Consider the following 19487-nt stretch of genomic DNA (forward strand, 5'->3'; position numbering starts at 1 on the left):
TTCAATCATTCATTTCATTTGAAATTGATACAGCTATGGGTGACGTTGAAAAAGATCTAGGCCAGTTAGTAGATCCTTTTTTTTTTAACGTATCCCGTCTTGTGGACAACAATCATCAAAGCAAATAGAATGTTGAACAATATGGCCAAATCTGTAGGGTACAAATCAGAGGATGCTTTATTAACACTATGCCCTATCCTGGTTAGACCACTTCTTGAGCATTTTATCCACTTCTGACTGGTTTAGAGAAGAATCAAGATCCTGATCTTAGTATCTGAGAAGACACTGAAGAAAGGTGGGCTCTTCAATGTTGAGAGGAGTGAGTAAGGGACCTGATATTGGTGTACTAGACAGTAAATGATATAGAAAAGGTAAATCTGGCACATTTCAAGATAAATCGTGACACCAGGATGGGGGAGCACATAATCAAACAAGAGCAAGGCAATCTTAGGACTGATAGTGGGATGATCTTCGCAGCGTGTGATCGACACATGGAGAGATTTTCAGGTAGGAAAATGGCAGCAAAATTCTTGGATTCATTCAGTAAACTGTTGGGTGCTGTGATAGTACATCATACTATACTGAGGTATACCTTCTATGATGGAACCTTAATAGTAGGTTCTCCTGGATGGATGAGCTGGGTGGGTTGAATAACCTTTCTCACCTCTTCTGGAAGGTCATTTGAGGTTTGCAATTGTAGTTGAACAATGTAAATTTAGCCCCACCAATACCCAGGCATAGTTGGATATAGAACCAGATCCAGTATCTGATTTTTCATGGAGAAAAAAATTGCAATGAAATCATCAATTAATTAAGTTAATGAATATTTCAATATTGCGTATAGGGATTCTGAATATGTTTAAGAAATTAGATGTCAATCAAAACATTAGTTATCACAACCTTGTGCTGTCCAGCTGTATCGAAGATTTATTCTGTATGCTAGATGCAATGAAATTATAAATACATTCTTTATCAATCATTTTATAATTTCATTACATGGAGTGCACAAAAGAAATCTTTTGTGGTCGTACAGATGTTGTGTAATTGCATCACCTCACTTTTCTGGTCCTGTAGTCACTCAAAAGCGGTGGTAGAAAACTGATCTTAAGTCTGCCTAGATTTTTTTTGGCTTTGCTTGTTCTTGTGCAAAGACAACAGTGGTGCTTAGAGACAATTACAGGACCGAATTGTTTTGAAGCCTTTTTTTTGTTTTGCAGACCACCCGCAGCCAGCTACCAACCTGACAATACCTCAGTCTGAGATTCGTGGTCGCAGCTTACTGTTGCAGTGGAAACCCGGCAGTGATGGTTCATCACCAATCCGCTACTTCACAGTGCAGACAAAAGAACTACCTAACAGGGAATGGCAGACACACACCTCTTCAATCAATCATGATGCTACATCATATGTGATAGACCGGTAATATGTACAGCCTGTTTATTGTGTATAAAATTCTATAGCTTATATACAAAGACTATCATATAAAGGAAAAATTGTAGTTTTTGCCTGCTAATCAAGTAATGAAAGAAAATCAAGATCCTGGAAATCTGAAATCACAAAAAAATGTTGGAAATAATCAGAAACTGAAGGAGAAATATTGTGAAAATTAATGTTTCACCAGTTCCGATCCAATGCTGCAAAAAAAAACGTTCTTGCATTTTCTGCCATTCCAAAGTCTTGCCATGTCCTCCCATAGATACTATTTGACACTGTTTGCTCACTGGGGAGAATATTCATATTGACTGAGAGGAGTAATTTGATGTGTTTTTATACTTTGTCGTGTTCTTCCTTTAAATTGGATCTCTGGTTTCAAGGATAAAGGCAGTTTTATCTTACAAACTTGCAATACAAAACACAGCAATACACCAACCTAGAACCAAGACAGACAAACAAACAATGTCATATGCAATATCAATTGGCTACTTTATATTATTGGTAAACCAAACAATTATAGTCTGCTTAACAATTCCAATGGTGACGCCATTACTCAAGCTTGGTTTAAGAGTATAACAGGAATCTCCAACATGAGGACATTTGCCACTGTTATGTTGTTGTTAACTGAAACCATTCCCAAAGGCTGCTTTCAACAAACCTGCATCTCAAACATAGTGGAGAATCACAGATATTCTACTTTGTATTTTAAAATTTAGTTACATCCAAGCTTTATATTGAATCATAAAATGATATAGCACAGAGGAGGCCATTCAGTCCATCGTGTATGTGCTGGCTCTTTAAAAGAGCTATCCAATGAGTCCCACTCCCCTGCTCTTTTACCTTAGCCCTGCAAATTTGCCCCATGAAGCATTTATCCAATTCCCTTTAGAAAGTTATTATTGAATCTGTTTTCACCACTCTTTCAAGCAGTGTATACCAGATCATTACAGCTCACTACATAGTTTTATTTCCTAATGTTGCTTCTGGTTCTTTTGCCAGTTACTGTACCTTAAATCTGTGCTTTTTGGCTACTGACATTTCTGTCACTGATAACAGTTTCTCCTTATCAAAGCCCTTCATGATTTTGGACATCTCTATTTCATTTCCCTTAACCTTTCCCTTCTCTAAGGACAACGAACCTCAGCTTCCCTAGTCTCTCCGCATAAATGAAGCCTTATATCCCTGTTGTCATTCTAGTAAATCTTCTCTGCTCCCTTGCTAAGGCCTTGACATTCTTCCTAAAGCGTTCTGCCCAGAATTCGCCACAGTTTTCCAGCTAGGAGCTGACTGGAAAGTCCATATCAACTGCACCACTCTCATCAACTTCTTGTTACTTCATCAAAGAACTCGATCAAGCCAAATAAACATGATTTGCCTTCAACAAATCCATGCTGGCTCTCATTTATCAACCCACATTTCACCAATTGTTAATTAATTTGGTCCTGGTTTATTGCCTTGAAGTGATTTCCCACCACCACTGTCGATCCTCCAAAGTCCTCCTTACTAACATCTGGGGGCTTGTGCCAAAATTGGGAGAGCTGTCTCACAGACTAATCAAGCAACAGCCTGACATAGTCATCCTCATGGAATCATACCTTCCAGATAATGGGCAGGATTTTCCTCTCGTCGGACCTGCGGGCCCAGGAACGACTGCAAAATCGACCGCCACTCACGACCGAGCCCCAACATCGATTTCGCACCGGCTGGCCAATTAACGGCCAGCCAGCATGAAACACACGGTGCAGCGCTGCCAGGGTGGGGGCAGGAGGTGGGCGAGCATGGAAGTTCGCGAGTGCGCGCAATGAAAGCTGCCTCGGAGCTGACAATTTAAAAAATTAGAAATTAAAAACTTAGCAATGTTAAGAACATGCCCCCTCATGTGACAGAGTCACATGAGCGGGGACATGTTATAAATTAAATTTAAAAATTTTAATTTAATTTTTAATTGGTGTTGGAAACCTCATCCTGCCCGTGGATGAGGTTTCCAAAAAATCCAAAGGCTACTTGCCCTTTTTGCCTGCCCGCTAACCGTAAGGTTGGATGGGCAGCAAAAAAATTCATTCAATTGTAACTTTAATGGCCTTAATAGGCCTCTTAATTGTCAGCGGGTGCGCTGCTAACCCCAGTACGCACCGGCCGACTGAAATATCGCGCCAGTGCGTGATGACTTCGGGTCGCTCGCTCTCCATCATCGTGTGTCATTTTACGCTCAAGCGGGTTGGGCACGGGCCCGCCCGTTCAGTGCAAATTTCTGCCCAATGTCCAACACACAACCATCACTATCCTTGGGCATGTACTGTCCCACTGGCAGGACAGACCCAGCAAAGGTGGTGGCACAGTGGCATACAGTCGAGAGGGAGTTGCCCTGGGGGTCCTCAACATTGACTCCGGACCACATGAAGTCCCATGGCATCAAGTCAAACATGGGCAAGGAAACCTTCTGTTGATTACCATGTACCGCTCCCCCAAACAGCTGATGAATCAGTGCTCCTCCATGTTGAACACCACTTGGAGGAAGCACTGAGGGTGAAAATGGCACAGAATTTTGTTTGGGTGGAGGACATCAATATCCATCACCAAGAGTGGCTGATAGCACCACTACAGACCGAGCTGACTGAGTCCTAGTCCTGCTAGGCTGGGCCTCTGGGAGGTGGTGAGAGAACCAACAAGAGGGAAATACATGCTTGATCTCATCCACATCAACCTGCCTGCCACAGATGCTCCATGACAGTATTGGTCGGAGTGACCACCGCACAGTCCTTGTGGAGATGGAAGTTCCTTCTTCACATTGAGGACACCTTGCATCGTGTTGTGTGGCACTACCACCGTGCTAAATGGGATAGATTTTGAACAGATCTAGCAACTCAAGACTGAGCAACCATGAGGCGCTGCAGGACAGTAACAGAATTGTACTCAACCACAACCTGTAACCTCATGGTCCAACATATACCCCACTCTACCATTACCACCAAGATAGGGGATCAACCCTGTTTCAATGAAGAGTGCAAGAGGGCATGCCAGGTGCAGTACCAGGCATACCTAAAAATGAGGTGTCAACCTGGTGAAGCTACAACCCAGGACTAACATAGAAACATAGAAAATAGGAGTAGGCCATTCGGCCCTTCAAGCCTGCTCCGCCATTCATTATGATCATGGCTGATCGTCCAACTCAATAGCCTGCTCCCACTTTCTCCCCATATCCTTTGATCCCTTTTGCCCCAAGAGCTATATCTAACTCCTTGTTGAAAACATACAATGTTTTGGCCTCAACTATTTTCTGTGGTAGCGAATTCCACAGGCTCACCACTCTCTGGGTGAAGAAACGGCATAAGCAGCAAGCGATGGGTAGAGCTACGCGATTCCACAACCAACGGATCAGACCTAAGCTCTGCAGTCCTACCAGATCCAGTCGTGAATGGTGGTGGACAATTAAACAACAAACTGAAGGAAGAGGCTCCACAAATATTCCCACCCTCAATGATGGAGGAGCCCAGCACATCAGTGCAAAAGATAACGCTGAAGTATTTGGAACACTCTCAGCCAGAAATGCCGAGTGGATGATCCATCTCGGCCTCCTACAGAGGACCCCAGCATCACAGGTGCCAGTCTTCAGCCAATTCGATTCACTCCACGTAATATCAAAAAATGACTGAAGGCACTGGATACTTCAAAGGCAATGGGCCCTGACAATATTCCGGTGATAGTACTGAAGACTTATGCTCCAGAACTTGCCATGCCCCTAACCAATCTGTTCCAGTACAGCTACAACACTGGCATCTAGCCGGCAATGTGGAAAATGGCCCAGGTATGTCCTGTACACAAAAAGCAGGACAAATCCAACCCGTCCTGTTACCGCCCATCAGTTTACTCTTGATCATCAGTAAAGTGACGGAAGGGTTCATCAACAGTGCTAGCAAATGACACTTGCTTAGCAATAACCTGCTCACTGACGCTCAGTTTGGGTTCTGTCAGGGCCACCCCGCTCCTGACCATTGCAGCCTTGGTTCAAACATGGACAAAAGAGTGGAAGCCCAGAGGTGAGGTGAGAGTGACTGTGCTTGACGTCAAGGCAGTATTTGACTGATTGTGGCATCAAGGAGCCCTAGCACAACTGGAGTCAATGGGAATCAGGGGGAAAACTCTCTGTTGGTTGGAGTCATACCTAGCACAAAGGAAAATGGTTGTGGTTGTTGGAGGTCAATTATCTCAACCCTAGGACATCACTGCAGGAATTCCTCAGGGTACTAGGCCCAACCATCTTCAACTGCTTCATCAATGACCTTCCTTCCACCATATGGTCAGAAGTGGGGATGTTCGCTGATGATTGCACAATGTTCAGCACCATTCACGACCCCTCAGTTACTGAAGCAGTCCATGTTCAAATGCAGCAAGACCTGGACAATATCCAGGCTTGGGCTGACAAGTGGCAAGTAACATTCGCGCCATGCAAGTGCCAGGCAATGACCATCTCCAACAGGAGAGAACCCACCCCTTGCCCCTTGCCATTCAATGGCATTGCGATCGCTGAATCCCCCACTATCAACATCCTGTGAGTTACCATTGACCAGAAATTGAACTGGACTAGTCATGTAAACACTTGGCTACAAGAGCAGGTCAGAGGCTAGGAATCATGCGATGAGCAACTCATTTCCTGATCCCCAAAGCCTGCCTGGATGAGTGCAGCTCCAACAACACTCAAGCAGCTTGACATCATCCAGGACAAAATAGCCTGCTTGATTGGCCATCCACAAACATTCACTCCATCCACCATCGATGCCCAGTGGCAACAATATGTACCATCTACAAGGTGCACTGCAGGAACTCACCGTGGCTCCTTAGACAGCACCTTCAACACTCGACCGCCTATATTTCAAAGGACAAGGGCAGCAGACACATGGGAACACCACCATCTGCAAGTTCTCTTCCAAGCCACTCACCATCCTGACTTAGAAATATATTGCCATTCCTTCACTGTCACTGGGTCAAAATCCTGGATCTCCTCCCTAACAGCACTGTGGGTGTACCTGCACCACATGGACTGCAGAAGTTCAAAAAGGTCGTTCACCACCAGCACCTCAAGGACAATTAGGGATGGGCAATAAATACTGGCCTAACCAGCAATGCCCACATCCCATGAATGAATTTAAAAAATGTTAGTCTGACTGACCTGTAGATGCCAGTTTTATCCCTCCCCACCTTTTTCTGAACAGGAGTGTACCATTTGCATTTCTCTAGTCCTCTGGCACTACTCCTGTATCTAAGAAGATTGTGACAGTGCTTTAACAGTTTCTATCCTTATTTCCCTCAGTATCTGGACCAGGTGACTTTTCTATTTTATGCACTGTCAATCTTTCAAATACATCTGCTTGGTGTATTTTATATTGTCCAATTTCTCTACTAATGAGGACAAATACAAAGTACTCATTTAGTATCTCAAGAAGATCCACCACAAGAAGATCTCCTTTTGGGTCTCAAATCGGCGCCACCTTTACTCGGACAACGCTTTTACTATTTATATATTTATAAATGGCTTTTGGGTTTCTTTTGATGTTACCTGCTAATCTATTCACATGCACTCTCTTTGCCCCTCTTATTTCCTTTTTCAGTATAAATTCTAATAATAGCAACTACTACAGTAGAGATAGCAACAGAAACATTGGGCAGAATTTTCTGCCTGTCGGGCGGGCGAGCCCGACCCAATCTCTGGCGGGCGGGGAGCCAATCCCCGCCGGAGAAGTGGGCCCCACCGCCACTTAACGTAGGTGGGCCAATTAAGGCCCACCCAGCGTGATGTCCGGCGGGAAGCGCTATGCGCTTCCTGTGCAGGCGGAGGGAATCCCCAAAAGCGAGAGTGCGCTCTTTCGCACATGCGCACGAAAGAGCGCACATCTCCCTGAGGCTAAGTGCTGCCTCAGGGAGATCATTTACACTTTTAAAAATATTAAAAATAGAAAAAAAAAATTCCTTAACATGTCCCCCTCATGTGACAATGTCACATGAGATGGGACATGTTCATAATTAACATAATAAATTTATTAAAAATTTTAAAATCCTGAATGAAACCTCATCCCACTGTTGGATGAGGTTTCATGTTTTACCTGTTTGCCGCCAGGGCTCCTGCCCTGTCCGCCAACCTTAAGGTTGGACGGGCAGGTACATTAAGTACTTTAATTGATCTGTCAATGGCCTCAATTGGCCATTGACAGGTCAGCGGGACCGCAGCTGATTTTGCTGCGGGCCCGCCTTCCTGAAAATTTAAATGGACCGGGATGACATCAGGGATTTCGCCCGACGTCACCCCACGTCATTTTACGCATCGGCAAGCGGACCCGCCCCCTGTTCGCCGACGGCAAAATTCTGCCCATTGTCTAGACGTTCAAAAGGCATGAAAGACGTCTTGAAATTTCCCCTCTTTGTAGCCACTCCTTGATATCAACTCTTTTTATATTGCATGTAAAGTAATTACATTATATGCAATATGATGGATCTTTCATTAAGCAGCTGACACCAACAGAGAATTGCTGACATTTTCAAATATTTCTCCTGATGAGATCCAGAATTTCGAACTTGATCCTCATTCATTCTGGAGTAGGTGAATTTCTGATTCTGGAGCAATATTTCTTAGCACAAACACTTCACAAATTTACCTCTTATTAAAAAGGTTGAAATTTCTATTGAAGGATATTATTTCATATTGGTCCATTATTGTTCCCAATGTGCCTTACAACAATGACTTGTGCTTCTAATTTGCTACATTCAGCTCTTATGAGGTTTTAAATCCTTTTTTATATAAATGACCACAGGATCAGGAGTAGACCATTCAGCCTCTCTGCCATGTCCTCCCATTCAATTAGATTATGGCCACAATTCCTTTTACATGTCTTTGATCCATACTCTTACCAAACAAAAACATAATGTTCTGTCTTGAAAATTTTCATTTACCCAGCATCCTCAACCTTTTAAGGGAGAGAATATTAGATTTCCAGTTCCCTTTATGTAAGAAGTGCCTCCTGATTTCACTCCTGATTAATCAAGCTGAATTTTAAAATTGGGTTTTGAACTTTTTATTTTTGTGTATATGTGGGATGTCATTTTTTATGGAAGGAGACTGCAATTTTATGCATGGAGATTCACATTTCTGGATAATCTGATATGACCCAGTCATGGATATCTGACCACCAGTTCCAATATGTCCCTGAACTGCACTCATATTGCTTTTATCAAGACAAGATCTTAGTTGTACACTTTACTGGTACACTGATTTATCTGTATTTAGCCATGATAGCTAACATAGAAGCAGATGCTCTCATACTTTGTATTAAGTTTTATGAGTTTTGAAATAATTCACCACCAAAACAGTACAGAATTTTCATTGCACTTTGTACATTATAAAATCAATGCTGCTAGGAAAATTAAAGTACTGCAATGTTTACTGTTACCTTCCATTTTACAGCTTAAAGCCTTACACTTCCTACCAGCTACGAATAATGGCGACAAATGATATTGGAGACAGTGCTTTTAGCACACCAACAGAGCCAGTGACAACACTGCAGGATGGTAAGGATGTGTTACAGTATTACTTTTCACTCTGTTCTAATTATCTATTATATTCTTTGATTCATATGAATTTTTAACTTATCCTTGCTCATATGAAAATTCTCAATTTTAGCTCTCAAATTTTGCTGCATCTTATTTCTGTTTGTGATTTGCTTAGATTAAAAAATATGTATTCAAGATAATAGACTGTTAATATTTAGCTTTGATTATCAAAATTGAAAAATCTCAATTGGGCACTAACTAAATTGTATTAAGACAAATAGTTGTGTAGGATGATAAACTCAGTTCCCCCGAGAGAGAGGAAGAAAATAATAATTCACTGCTAAGCAACAAGAGAATGAGATAAATAATTGACTGAGAGAAATAGATTTACTTAAAACAGTTTCAAATTGTGGCATGTTTCATGTATACATAATCTTCACACAGCCTGAATTTAATCTCTTGTCAGAAGAAATAACTCTTACTTGTAGGCGCTGCATTTAATTCCTAACTTATATTGTGTTGTTTCACAAAACTAAAGTGAGCAGTTGATCTAACTGGGGCACAAAGATGTTGGAACACATTTTGTGATGCCAATACTGGCAATGGATGCATTGAGGCCCCAAATAATCTTGCAGTATTTCTCTGATTGAACCTTCTCGAAAATTGAGTTGGAAAATGGAAACAGTATTAGATTTTATTTTACAGCACCTCATCTATGCAGTACAATATATACCTGCACCTGTTCTCGCAATCCAACATTGCAGACTACAGAACTAAGTAATGATAACAAATTGTAATTTTTAAAATTCATTCATGAGATATGAATGTTACAAGACCAGCATTTATTGTTGATTCCTAATAGGCCCTTGAGATGGTGGTGGTGAGCCGCCGCCTTGAATTATTGCAGTCGTATGGTGTAGGTATGCGCACAATGCTATTAGGGAGGGAATTCCAGGGCATTGACCCAGAGACAGTAAAGGAATAGTGATGTATATATCCAAGTCAGTATGGTGTGTGATGTGGGGGGCAGCTTGCAGGTGGCGGTGTTCCCAGCATCTGCTGTCCTTGTTCTTTTGAATGGTAGAGGTAGCTGGTTTGGATGTGCTGTCAGAAGACCCTTGGCGAGTTTATTTCACATCTTTAACATAGTAAAATGCCCAAAGTATTTCTCTGCAGTGTAATCAGACAAAAACTAACACTCATACAGTTATCACGGGGGGAATCAGTTAGAAAGAAACACTGAGCTCAACCATGAAAATGGTTTCCCCAGCGTAACACAATTGTGAAACATTGTATGAGAACACCTATATGGTTTCACCTCTCATAAGACATGGAGATACTACACCCTCCTCAACCTCAGCCCAGAATCTAATTGGTCAACAAGAAATATAAAATTGTGATGCGTTGTTCAATTGCTTCACCTACAGTTCTGTTTTTCAGTTCCCAGTGAGCCACCAATTATTCTGTCTGTGATTCCACGCACCACTACCTCGGTCCTTGTTCAATGGCAGGCAAGTCATGTCCGTTGGTCTGTAATTAATCCTTTGTGTATTGAAAATGTTTGTTGAGTTAATGAAACACAAAGATTTTTTTAACATTTATCGCAATGCATTATTTAAATGATATTGTAGAAAAGGCATAATTAGCAACCTTGCAAAACATAAGACAATCAGTCATAGTTATCATGGCATGATAATCATTATATCTCAGCATGTTATATTCATAATGTGAAACTTTGGAACTGCTTTAAGAGCTTTGACTGTGATATCAGCACTGGCTAAACATCTAACATTTATTGATAAATGTACCTCTAATGTAGTAATAGACTACAAACTTAATTCTACTGTTATATGCTTAAGAATGGTCTTATAGATGTATCAATAAATATTGGCCATGTGAAATCTATACACTTTAGTGAAGTGGCTTAACCTTTTTAGTAGTGTTTTCATCCATGAAACATGAATGAAGTTATGCACAACATGACAGTGAACTCTTGTCATGAAACATGTCTTGAAAATATCTATGATTCATATTTGTCATGCCAGAAGTATGAAGAGTTGGCAGACATGACGTCACTGTGTGCAACACTGTTTTAACAACAGTGGTACCGTTTTGGAGCTCAATGCTCCAGCTAACCCTTTCTCTTCACTTTGCACAGTTGAAAATGTGCTTAGCAGCAGGAAGGACTCCCCACCAGTGCCATTTAAGGGGATCATCAGCTGCGTACATGCTAGTTGCTGATTGATTTCTTTGGCTGTTGCTTCAAATCTTGCATGTGTTTGGTGATTTCAAGTGTTGTTTAATGTTGCCTAAGGTTACTGTGATTGCTGTGGCAAGTGCTCAAGGAGTTTTTGCTGACTTCAAAGTTTCTGCACAAAACAGTTTCTTCCAGCCTTGGGGAGCACTAGTAGGCATTCCCCACCTTCTCCCTGACCCTGCCTCCACCCTCCTCTTCCTCCTACCTGGAATAGAACGTGATTTGGAGAATGGGCAGATGTTACACAGAGCAGGACAAATGTCTGGAAGGGGGAGAAGGTTCTCAGCAGAAGACTATTTTCTCCCAGGATGTTCAGGGAGTAATTCTCCTACCTGAAATTCAGAGAGAAAGTGTGTGCAATGCCCATGCTTCAGTAAGGAAGTCCACACTAAAATCTGACATCAGCTGCAGCAATAACTGCAACCTCAGAGCAGGTTGAGGGGGACAGCACTGCCAGTGGCTGTGAAAGTCATTGCAACAATGAACGTTTATGCGTCAGCATCCGTCCAGGTTAGAGCTGGAAATTTTTGCAATATTTCACAGTTTGCCATCCACTGCTGTGTGAGGGACATCATTGATGCTCTCTAGTCATTGAGACATAACTACAATTCATTCTCTTGCCAGAAAGAAACAGGTGGAGTGAGCACACAGCTTCACTGGGATTTCAGGCTTCCCCTTGATGCAAGGAGCCATTGACTGCACATAACATCATTTTGCAGAAGCTTAATGTCAACTGTGCCCTATACCACAGCTGAGAGGGATTTCGTTCCCTCAACATCCAACTTGTATGTGACCATAGGTAGAGAAACATGCAGGTCAGTGCCCAGTATCCTGGCAGCAGTCATGATTCTATCATTCTGTGACAATCCACTGTGTCAGCTGCATTTGAGCCACCATGAAACAAAAGGGTGGCCACTTCGTGAGAAAACCTATTCACTGACCAGATGGCTGATGATCTAGTGTGCAATCCACAGGCATTTGTTCTGAAAGTATGCAGTCAGATGAAATTCGATAAAGCTGACCATTGACATGTTGAAACAATGCTCCTGCTACTTGGACTGCTCTGGAGGAGCCCTACAGTGTTCAGCAGGGCAAATGTTAAGATTAAGATTAGTGGTGGTCTGCTTCATGCTGCACAACTTCACCATCATGAAGCACAGCCCTTCCCACCAGCTGTACACCAGGCAAATGAGAAACAGGAGCATAAGGAAGAGAAGAGAGAAGGCAACCTAGCCAACTGCTTTCTGATCAGGCTTCCGTGAGGAAATTAACTGACTGTGATACCAGTAACCACTGCCCCAATTCCCCATTCAACAAAAGTCCCGTAACTTGCTTTCTCTCTGTCATTAACTATCACAGTGCTCACTTGGCCATTATGCAAAAATAAAAGTCGTCACAAAATAAAAAACCCAATTCAAATTTTTCAAAAATCAACTAACTGTCATTGTGCATTCCTTTAATGCCTGTCTTACATTAGTCTTTGCCTGTCTTAGTGCTCAGTGTTACCCCAATGGCTGCAGCATGATTGGTGGAAGGCTGCAGATTTTCAGTGGAGGAGATTACAGATGGCTTTAGAGGACAACCACAAGCAGCTCTCGGCCTGAAATTGGGAGAGTTCTCTTGCGGACTAGTCAGGCGACAGATAGTCCTCCTCACCAAATCATGCCTTTAGAGCCAATGTTCCCCAGATCCTCCATCACCATTCTGGGTGACAGACCCACCAGAAGTGACAGCTCAGTTATATATAGTTGGGAATGAGAGACCCTGGAACTCCTGAGCATTGACTCCAGACCCCATGAAGTTTCATGGTATCAGGTCAAACACGGGTAAGGAAACCACCTGTTGAATACCACCCTGCCTCAGCTGCTGAATCAGTACTCCTCCATATTGTACACCACTTGGAAGAAGCACTGAGGGTAACAAGGGAACAGAATGTACTCCGGGAGAGGTCCCCAAGGTCTATCACTAAGAGTGGCTCAAGAGCACCCCTAATGATTAAGCTGAATGAATCCTGAAGGATATATTTATGAAACTGCAGCAGATGGTGAGAGAACCAAAAGAGGGAAAAACCTTCTTCACCTCATCCTCACAAATCTACCTGTCACAGATGCATCTGTCCATGACTGTATAAGTAGGAGTGGCCACTGCACAGTCCTTGTGGAGACAAAGTCTTGCCTTCACACAGAGGATACCCTCCCTCATTGTGTGGCACTACCACCATGTTAAATGGGATAGACTCAGAACAGATGTAGCAACTCAATCTATGAGGAACTGTGGGCCAGCAGCGGCAGAATTATATTCGGCCACGATCTGCAACCTCACAGCTCAGCATGCCTCTCACTACCATTACCATCAAGCCAGGGACCAACCTAGTTTAATGAGGGGTGTAGCAAAGTATAAGAACACAAGAAACAGGAGCAGGACTGAGCCATTCAGCCGCTTTAGCCTCCTCCGCCATTCAGTAAGTTCATCCGATCATGGCCTCAACTCTACTTTCCTGCCTGGTCCCCATAATCCCTGACTGCCTTGTAGATCCAAAATCTGTCTACATTATCCTTGAATGTATTCAATCACCCAGCTTCCACTGCTCTCTTGGGTAGAAAACTCCTAAGATTAACGGTCATCTGAAAGAAGAAATTCCTCCTCATCTCCATCTTAAATTGGAGAGCCCTTACTTTTAAATTGTGTCCCCAAGTTGTAGATTTCTCCATGATGGTGTACCTCCTCTCAGCATCTACCCTGTCAAGTCCCCTCAAAGTCTTATATATTTCAGTAAGATCATCATATAGGACCAACCTGCTCAACCTCTCCTCATAAGGCAACCTCTTCATCCCAGAAATCAACCTAGTGAACCTTCTGAACTGTCTCCAATACAACTATACCTGTCCTTGTAAAAGAAGACCAAACTGTATAAGTACCCTAGGTGTGGCCTCACCATCACCCTGTATGATTTAAAACGGAGATGAAGTGAAATTTTTTTTCTGAAGGTCGTGAGTCTTTGGAACTCTTCCTGAAAAGGCGGTGGAAACAGAGCCTTAAATATTTTTAGGGCAGAAGTGAATAGATTCTTGGTAAGCAAGGGGGTGATAGGATTTCTGAGGTAGGCGGGATGCAGATTTCAGGTTACTATCCGATCAGCCATGATGTCCCTGAATGGCAGAGCAGGCTCAAAGGGCCGAATGGCCTTCTCCTGCTCCTTGTTCGTATGTGTGTGGGGGCACATGTTGATCTGTACAAGTGGCCTGGCGAGGGCAGAGGAGGCAGTCTCCATAGGAGATGAGGCCAGATGGAAATGTGAGGGTGTGTGAGAGTGAGTGGTGATGTCCCTTGAGCTGGCAGTGAGTGAGATGCCAGTGAATGTGTGATGGCCCTGTGAATGTGTGAGTTTAGAGTGATAAGATGGTTGTCTTACCCTGGCAGCATGGGTGAGATCATTCATCCGTTTTCTGTACCGGATGGCTGACCTCTTGTGTGCAATATTGGCACTGACCACCTCTGCCACCGCCTCCCAAGCCAGAGTGGTGAGACTGATGGGCCTCCTGCAGTCAGAGTACGGGTAGAGGATATCGTGATGGGCCTCCACGGCATCCAGAAGGCATCCCAGGGATGCGTTACTGAATCAGGGCGGGGGGGCTGCATTCTTCTTGGCTTTTGGGGCCATGTCTTCATTGGAGCACCCCTGAGCTGCAAGCATTGACAAGTGTGCGCCTGGCTGCAGTTTAAATATGGTGCCCTGCATGAGGAAGCCGCGTGGTGGGCGAATCAGAGGCCACCCGCCAGCGAGACGGCATGTTCCCTGTTACTGCATAATTAATGAGGTGGGAATGGAATGATACAGTGCGAAAACCTGCCATTGTGGCCGGTGGATAAAACGACCTTTGCCCCGCCTGCTACCGCACTTTGTGCAAATCTGGGACGATTCCACCCAGTGACTTCAGGGGAGTGTGAAGGACTCACATCTCCTGCCTCATTAGCAGGGCATCTATGGCAATCACCTGAGGTATTCAACTGTTGGACACGAGTCATTAAGACTAACCGCTTGGACAATGGGACCTTGGCTAAGTTACCTTCCAGACATGAGCTAATCAAGTCTCCCTTGGAATACACAGACAATTTTTTTAAAATTCCCCTAGCAGTTGGAGAAGGAAGATCACATGATAAGCCAACCCTTTGTGTATTTTAAGCACATGTTTTCTCAGCAGAACCAAGGACAAGCAGTTTAGGGAGAAGACCTAACTTTGTTTTATTCTTTCACGGGATGTGGGCCTCTCTGGTTACAGCAGCATTTATTGCCCATTCATAATTGCCCTTGAGAAGGTGATAGTGAGCTGCCTTATTGAACTGCTGCAGTTCCTGTGGTATAGGTACACCCACAGTGCTGATTGGGAGGCAGCTCCAGGATTTTGACCCAGCAACAGTGAAAGAATGGTGATTTATTTCCAGGTCAGGATGACGAGTGACTTGGAGGGGAACTTCCAGGTGCTGGTGTTCCCATCTGTCTGCTGTCCTTGTCCTTCTGGATGATAACGTCGTGCGTTTGGAAGGTGCTGCCTGAGGAGGTTTGAGGAGGTGTCATCTGTGGCTCAGTTCATAGCACCCTCGCCTTTGAATCAGAAGGTTGTGGGTTCATGTCCCACTCCCAGAAACCAAGAACTGTGAATGTACTCGAAAGAGTTACATGCGATCTGTTGATAACTCGAAAGAGTTACAAGTGGAGCCTGTATAACCCCTAAGGAGGTTTGATGAGTTCCTGCTGTGCATCTTATAGATGGTGCACACTGCTGCCACTGTGCGTCGGTGACGGAGGGAGTGAATGTTTGTGGATGTGGTGCCAATTAAGTGGACTGCTTTGTCCTGGATGGTGTCAAGCTTCTTGAGTGTTGTAGGAGCTGCACTCATCCAAGCAAATGGGGTGTATTCCACCACACTCCTGACTTGTGCCTTGTAGATGGTGGATAGATTTTGGGAGTCAGGAGGTGAATTACTCACTGCAGGATTCCTAGCCTCTGACCTGCTGTTGTATCCACAGTATTTATATGGCTAGTCCATTTCAGTTTCTGGTCCATGGTAACCCGCAGGATCTTGATAGTGGGAGATTCAGCAATGGCCATTGAATGTCATGAATGTTGGTAGTACTGGGTTGGATTCTCTTTTGTTGGAGATGATCATTGTGTTGTGCGAATATTGTCCAGGTCTTGCTGCATTTGGACATGTACTGCATCAGTATCTAAGGCGTCACGAATGGTCCTGAACCTTGTGCAATCACAATGGGGTCCCTCCTGCCTCCTTTTTTCTCCAACCCACCAGGTTAGCTTCGAGCCCTGTTTTCTGACTGATCATCAAGCAATGTCCTGCTGCAGACAGAAATTTCTTAAAAGAATCCAACCCAGTACTACCAACTCAGTCTTTAACCAACATCTTTAAATCGGAAAGACCGAGACCATTGAATTCAGCCGGACGCCAGCTGAGCAACCAAACTACGGACTGTATACTCCTTTACTTTTGTTTATGGACCCTAATTTGGCCAACCTATCCTTCCCCACTTTGTAATCTGTATTTGTGTGTGTGTAACCTTTTGAGTGTTATTTAGATTGGTTTAAGTACAATAAAAGTAACCTCTTTATTTAAGTACTCAGTGAACTGGCAAGTATATCGTTTTCAAACGAAATAAAAACCTATTACAGTCAAACAAGGAGAGGGAAAAGAAGGGGAGGCATTCGCCGCCTCCCCTCAAACCTCCTTTACAAACCATTTGACCAATTGACCAATTACCAGGGCATGTAATTGATCTTTAATTGGTCCCTGGCATATGGAGTTGGCTCCTAATCTACAATATTTCTAAGGAAGAGAATTCTCTCACATCCACACACTTTATCAGTTAAGTACTGGTTTTGACTAGTTCAATACAATTTCATATGGTTATAGGTACATATGCAAGCCAAGATTACAAAGGTTCACTTAGAATCTAAAACATGGTACTTGAGATTATACAGACATGTGTTAAAGCTGCAGAATTGTAACACGTGGTTTCAACCCTTGATAAAGTGTGATTCTAAAACATGATTTTTCTCAAAAGCAGCACATACTCAGCAACAATCTGCTCACCGATGCTCAATCTGAATTTTGCCAGGGCTGCTTAGCTCTTGACCTCCTACCAGCCTTGGTCCAATGATGGACAAAAGAGCTAAATCCCAGAGGTGAGGTGAGAGTGATTGCCCTTGACATCAAGGCAACATTTGATTAAGTGTAGCATCAAGGAGCCTTGGCAAAATTGAAGTCAATGGGAATCAGGGGGTAAGCTCTCCACTGATTGGGGTTATTACTAGCACAAAGGATGATGGAAGCCAATCATCTCAGTCCCAGGACATCGCTGCAGGAGTTCTTCAGGGTAGTGTCCTAGGCTCAACAATCTTCAACGACTTCATCAAAGATCTCGCCTCCAATATAAATCCCCAGAATTGGGGATGCTCACTGATCATTTCACAGTTTTCAGTACCATTCACAACTTGTTATATACTGAAGCAGTCTGTGCCCGCATGCAGCAAGACCTGGCCAACATTCGGGCTTGGGCTGGTAAATGGCAAGCGACATTCGCACCACTCAGGTGCCAGGTAATGGCCATCTCCAACAAGAAAGAATTGAACCATCTCCCTTTGACATTAAACAGTATTATCATCACAATCAACATCCTGAGGATTATCATTGATCAGACACTTAACTGGACCAATCATACAAATACTGAGGCTACAAGAGCAGGTCGGAGGCTAGGGATTCTGTGTCGAATAACTCACCTAACTTCCTAAATCCTGTCAACCATCTACATGGTACATGTCAGAGGTCTGATGGAATGCCTCCCAGTTGCCTGGATCAGTGCAGCTCCAACACCACTCGAGAAACTTGACACCATCCAAGATAAAGCAGCCCACTTGATTGGCACCCCATCCACCACCATGGCATTTTTCTGTGTCATTGAACCACTATTGGGCAGTGCTGCACCAATCCTAGTAATCTGTTTGGAGGACAGCCAGCTGGAATCTGGCGCCATCTGTTGTGAAATCCTGTAACTTCTTTGCACACTAATCCACAGCCATGACAGTAGTCTGAGCTAGCACGGCTTCAGTCTCAGTTTTCACTGCATCACTCAGACTTCTAGTGGAAACTTGTTGTGCTGCAATGGAAGCTGACACGTCAGTCATCAGATGGGGAACCATGTTTGGGTCCACCACTGTGCTAATGGAGTTGACCACCACTTCTATGTTGAAAAAGGTGATCTTCAAGCTTTGTGAAAAGCCCTGTGCCAAGTGGGTCTGGACTCCTCCATGCTCCTTGACAGCAGACTCCCAATGAATCAAGCATTTCATTATGCATACCCATCAGCTTTCTTCTGCAGGTTGCCCACTTAAAGTCCTCATCTGAGTACTCTGCAGCGGAACTCATGTGCAGCCTTGCCCTCTGACAAGCTGGTGCCTACACTACACAAACGCAAAATACTGCAGTTGCTGGAAAACTGAAATAAAAACAGAAAATGCTGGAAACATTCAGCAGGTCAGGCAGCATCTGTGGAGAGAAACAGTTAACATTTGAGGTCGACAATACTTAATCAGTACCTGTATTATCTTTGTCCCCTGCCCAGTGGGCAGCCCCATGTCTCACCAAGTGTAGGTCCTAACTCTATGCTATTCTCTAAATCACAGTGTCAGTATCTGAACTGTTAGCTGCAAGCGTGAAATTAAGTGACGGTGCTGTGCTATCATTATCACTGTCTTCTTGCTGTTCGTCCACTGCCCAATCAGGTTACACTCCATGGGTGTCTGAAAGGAAAAAGGTACAAGGCTAAGATTGTGGCTTGAGGAGCGGGAGAAATTAAGAAGTGTGTTTACACCATCTGCAGCTTGTGAATCAGAGGAGGTTGTGTGATGAGGGGAGAAACGGGATGTGAAATGGATAATTCGGTGTCATCTTTGATGGTTTCAGCCCGTCCACTGGCCACAGCCTCAGCTGTAGGCAACTCAGTAAAGGCTAGCACCATCTCCTGCATAAGGTTTAGGACATGCAGGGTATGCCTGTCACCCTCCAGTTAGCTCCTGCTGTGCTTGGTTGTATGTCAATTTGTCCTGCAAGAGAGCTGTTGTTATTGAGCGTTGTGCAATCTGTTTGTTTTATATGTCTGTCATGGGTTAAATAGCTGACAGTATGTGCAAGCGATGTTATTTGTGCTAAGTGTGTGAGGGCGCGGCGGTGTATATGAATGCCAGGT

General features: G+C 43.7%; 1 protein-coding gene across 2 annotated transcripts in view; it reads left to right on the forward strand.

Moving 5' to 3' along the window:
- Positions 1-19487, forward strand: part of sdk1a (sidekick cell adhesion molecule 1a) — a 950103-nt gene that overhangs the window by 833087 nt on the left and 97529 nt on the right. For both annotated transcript variants that reach the window (XM_078558601.1, XM_078558602.1), the window contains exons 30-32: positions 1218-1419; positions 8888-8991; positions 10414-10484. In XM_078558601.1, the coding sequence (XP_078414727.1) occupies positions 1218-1419; positions 8888-8991; positions 10414-10484 (377 nt within the window). The remainder of the gene's footprint in view (positions 1-1217; positions 1420-8887; positions 8992-10413; positions 10485-19487) is intronic.

Source organism: Cetorhinus maximus, chromosome 15, assembly GCF_964194155.1.
Source record: "Cetorhinus maximus chromosome 15, sCetMax3.hap1.1, whole genome shotgun sequence".
Lineage (NCBI taxonomy): Eukaryota > Metazoa > Chordata > Chondrichthyes > Lamniformes > Cetorhinidae > Cetorhinus > Cetorhinus maximus.